The sequence below is a fragment of the Rhea americana genome, unplaced genomic scaffold (assembly GCF_003343005.1).
Source record: "Rhea americana isolate MKP2758 unplaced genomic scaffold, rheAme1 scaffold_37, whole genome shotgun sequence".
NCBI classification, from domain to species: domain Eukaryota; kingdom Metazoa; phylum Chordata; class Aves; order Rheiformes; family Rheidae; genus Rhea; species Rhea americana.
Window position 1 is genome coordinate 1,535,093 of NW_028186501.1, and position 4,187 is coordinate 1,539,279.

General features: G+C 58.2%; 1 protein-coding gene across 4 annotated transcripts in view; it reads right to left on the reverse strand.

Annotated features, from left to right (window-relative positions):
- The window catches only part of ARHGAP26 (Rho GTPase activating protein 26), a 157,017-nt gene that overhangs the window by 36,782 nt on the left and 116,048 nt on the right, over positions 1 to 4,187 (reverse strand). For all 4 annotated transcript variants that reach the window (XR_014896778.1, XM_085312734.1, XM_085312733.1 and 1 more), the window contains exon 18: positions 2,111 to 2,270. Coding sequence is in view for 3 of the 4 variants with exons in the window: in XM_085312734.1 (XP_085168860.1) it covers positions 2,111 to 2,270 (160 nt within the window). In the remaining variant the exon portion in view is untranslated. The remainder of the gene's footprint in view (positions 1 to 2,110; positions 2,271 to 4,187) is intronic.

Sequence of the window (4,187 nt, forward strand, 5' to 3'; positions counted from 1 at the left end):
GAGCGCCGCGGCCGCGCTGCCGCCCCGCCGAGCCCCGCGCGCCGGGAGCAGCCGCAGGCGTCACTGGCACAAACAGCTTGCGTCCCAGACCTGGAAACCTATTAAATCTCCATAAACGATCTCGCTTCGCAGGCTGCACGCGGAGTTTAACGGCCTGTGTCGGACGCTCTGGCAACGCGCAGCAAATTGGAATTTAGGAGGCACCCGGGGGACCTTCGGAAAGTCACCGTGCTGCCGAGGAGGGCYGAGCCGCGCTCCCACGGCCGGCGGCACCGGCTGCTGCTCCGCCTCCACCGGAGGCGTGCTCCCCCCCGGACGAGGCTCAGGAGATGTCGTCACCAACCTTTTCGGTTTTTTCCCTTCTTCTTTTTTTCTCGGTTACACCCTGACAGCAGTAATTCTAACGGGAGAGGCGTTCACTCACCTGGGGAACCGCAGTGTCGCAGCAGACCTGTGCCGATTGCCGGGAACCGTTCCGATCAATCGCATTTCCCCTGTGAACGTCCTCAATCACGAACCACGCCTGAGTCACCGGCGCAGAGCGCGGCCGGGCGACAGCCGCCCGCTCGCCCGTTGCCACCAGCTGCCCCGGCCGCGGGGGAAGCTTCCGCGGGTTCAAATCAGGTCGAATTAAGAAATGCACCAAAACGCAACCRTTCAAAAGACGGAGGCGAACCAGCACTGCTACTGAATTTAAATGAGGTTTTTCTCCCCCGCAGTTAACGTCTGCGACCTCCCTCCCCCGCAGGCTCTTTCCCGAGAGCCCCGGCAGCCGGCGACGCTGCTCCGCAGGCGCTTTGGGTGCAAGACCCTGGTGCGCAGCTGGCAGCCGGCCGCTCTCCCGCAGCCCCAAGCCTTGCCCGCGAGCACGAAGGCCCGCAGCTGTGGCCCAGGACRCCTTCAGCACGAGCCCAGCGCGCGGGGAACCGCGCGGGGCGAGCACCGGGCGCTGCGTCCTCGCGCTCCTCGGCCCACGCTGCCTTCCTTTCGGGGGAATCCGAAGGTGCCGAGCAAGGAAACACTGCAGCTCACTCCAATTTAGGAGCCTGCTTCAGCAACGCCGCGTTCTCTGCTCCCGGGGCGTGCAGCCTGCGAGCAGCGCCGGGGACTCGACGGCTCCCCCGGCGCAACGCCGCGCTGCCGCCCTGCGAGGGAGTCGCCAGCCCCGAGCGGCGGCGCGGCCGGGTCTGCTTCTTCGCTTCACAGCCTCAGCGTCCAAATTCGTGTTTCTTTCCAACCAAAACCAAACCAAAGACTGCAAACTGAGAACTGCCTGAATTCAGAAGAAAAAKGATTTTTTTTCCTATAGCTGTAGCTTGCAGTATCAAATTCCCTTTAATGGACAGACATTTCACAATCCTCTCGCGTATTCGGCCCGAGCACGCTGATAAGGCGAGGAATCGGCCCTGCTTGCTCGCACACAGGCACCGATGGCCAAACTCTGCTCACCGAAGCAAGCGACAGATGGGAACGGCTTTGCGACAGATAAAYAAAATGCATCATAATTTAGGATAAAGTTAGTATTCGAATAAACTTGAGTTTAGTCAGAAAGCAGGAAATGAGCCTGTGCCTTCGTCCCCCAGGCTGGAGTTTTGTAACAACCACCTCACTCTTGAAACTAGTGACCGATTCCTGTTGAACAACACAAAGCGGGGGAAATGGGGGGATTTCCGTAAAGGAGACATAGCCCTAGATTCACACCAAGATGACCATTAAAAATGCTCATTACTAGAAGTGCTGATTACGGTTACGCCAAAGAACACCCAGTTTTGGAGCCCTCGACRCACCTCCCGAGCCTTTGCCATTGCTGGCAAAAATCAGCAGAAGCGAGCGCTTTCTGGAGGCAGAACAGCCTCAGGGCCCCGAAGTCGAAAACGCCGCCCGAGCGCGGGCAGCAGAACCGTATCCACCCGGAGGGACGACTCTCCCCGTGGCATTTCGGGTCAGCTCTCCAGGGGCCCGGCGGACGGGCCCCCAGCCCGGTCGCCGCCGACGTCGCCGTCCCGCGCGGTGCCGCCAGCCCCGGGCAGACGGGACGTCCCAGCTTGCGAAGGGGCCGCGTTCGCTTCACTAAATCGCTCGTGTTGAAAGAAGCAAGCAAAGGCGTTACCTTCTCGTGGTTCTCTATCAAAATCTCAATCACGATGTTCTGAAACTTGATGTCCATGATGGCTGCAACGGTTTCTTCCTGAGGCCGGAGCAGCGTTGGCCCGAACACCACACCCAGATTAGCCACGGTCATCAGGTTCTGCTTGTGGTTGTTCGCAACTCTGCCAAAAAAGAGAAGGGGGGGGGGGAAGTAGGTGATAAAAATAATGAGAATGGAAACCCCCTTCGTGCTCTGCATTTGGCACCGAGCTTGCAATTCTGTTTACGTTGTTCAAACTCCTGGTGAGCTCCTTGAAGGCTCAGCCATGTGGAAAAATACAAATTTAGCCATTGTGTTACTGGTGAAATTCCAGCCCCGGTGAATTGACTAATCCCATAAAACCCCGGCGCTGCTCTGGGCACCACATCTCACGTTGCAAACCACTCCCAGGAAAACATCTTGAATCATTAATGCTTAAAGCCCTGCTCAAAACAAACTCTTGGACCTCGGACACGCGCCGCTCTCCAAGCCGGGGCCCCACCTCCTCCGGCCGGTCCCGCGCGGGAGCCGAGCGGCTCGGCGCCGCCGCGCAGCCTCGCCGGGCACCTGCCCCGGGGCGGGACGCCGCCTCCTCCGCCCGCTCCCCCTCCGCGGGGAGGCCGAGGCCAGCGCGAGCCAGGGCAGGAGCCTCGGGGTGCTGCCGAGCGTCCCCCCGAGCCATCGCCGCGAGCCGGCGCTGCTGCCCCTGCGGCTGCGTGCGGACGGCGCCGCCGTCCCGGCCGCGCGCCCCGGGCCGAGCCCCGAGGCCGGCACGTCCGCAAACCCGCGGAAGCGTTCACGCTGCGGCAACGGCTGTATCTGCAGGCGCGCGTTCGCATCGCCCCGTCCGGACTTTGGAAAATGCAGCTGCAACTCAAATAGTTTGGAAAGTACTTTGAAATATTTCATAGCAGTTTTAATGATCTTTGGTGGTTAGTGAAACAACGCTCATTTATAAAAAAAAACAACTACATTGATCTAAGACTTACAAAATTAGGTCCCCTCACTTCTCATTACCATTATCACGTAATACATCACTCTAACAAATTGCTTTGCCACGGCGAGTGGACTGTACATGCTCCTGTTAATTATTACAGATTAAATTATTAATGGCTTCCCAGCCAGCACCCGATCCCACGGCGCGCCCTGCGAACCCGGCCGCTGTCGGCGGTGGCCCCGGCCAGGCCCCCGAGCCACGCTCTGCGCCGAACCGCTCCCCGCGACGCTCGCCTGACCCCGCGCAGCGCGAAGCGCGTTCTGCCCCGCTCCCCGCTCAAGCAGCCCCGGGGGGCACAGGCGCTGCTCATCGGTAGCACGGGTACTTTCCCACCAGCGCTTTCCATAATGCTTGGTTACCAAAGCTATGCTGCAAAACATGATTCGCCTCTCATCCTTCAAACCCCACATCCATTATCCACACGGTAATTTACTATAAATTATACTTCTTCATCAGCCTTTGTACTAGAAAATAATACTGTGGTTTCTAAAGAAGGGGTGTTCTCACCCCAAAGAGTGGTTAATGTAGGTACTTCTGGCAGACGGTTTTCTTCGGGCATTGTTAGCCCCATTCCTRCGCCTGCTCTTCAGACAGTCTGCAACTATTTGCAGTATTTTCTTTTTAACCTGCTGTTCCTTCCCGGCCCCAGCGCACTCTGAAAGCAAGTGCACTAATATTAATTTAGACAGGTACGCTTTCCGTTTGCTTTCTGTCCACGCTTTGCAGAAGTCACTTCAAGCACAGCTGGGAGGCCACAACCAGGGCACCAACAACTGATGTAGAAATGCACTGAACAATCTCTTAATTTGTGCTTGATGCTTGCAAAACGCTGGGATATGAACTGGCTTTTAGGCTAGAGGCTATTTTCTCCTCCTCTCGGCACATGATTGCTCACATGTGTCATCTGGGAATAGCAGGAGAAATGGGTCTGGCCAGCACAGCGACAGGCTTCGCCTTCGGGGGGAGGAACGGCACGCTGCAGCGTATCGCTAGCGACCAGCACGGCAGTCCGGGGCTGCTGCGAAGAAAGGAAGGGTTTGCACGGAGTCAGCGCGACGGCCG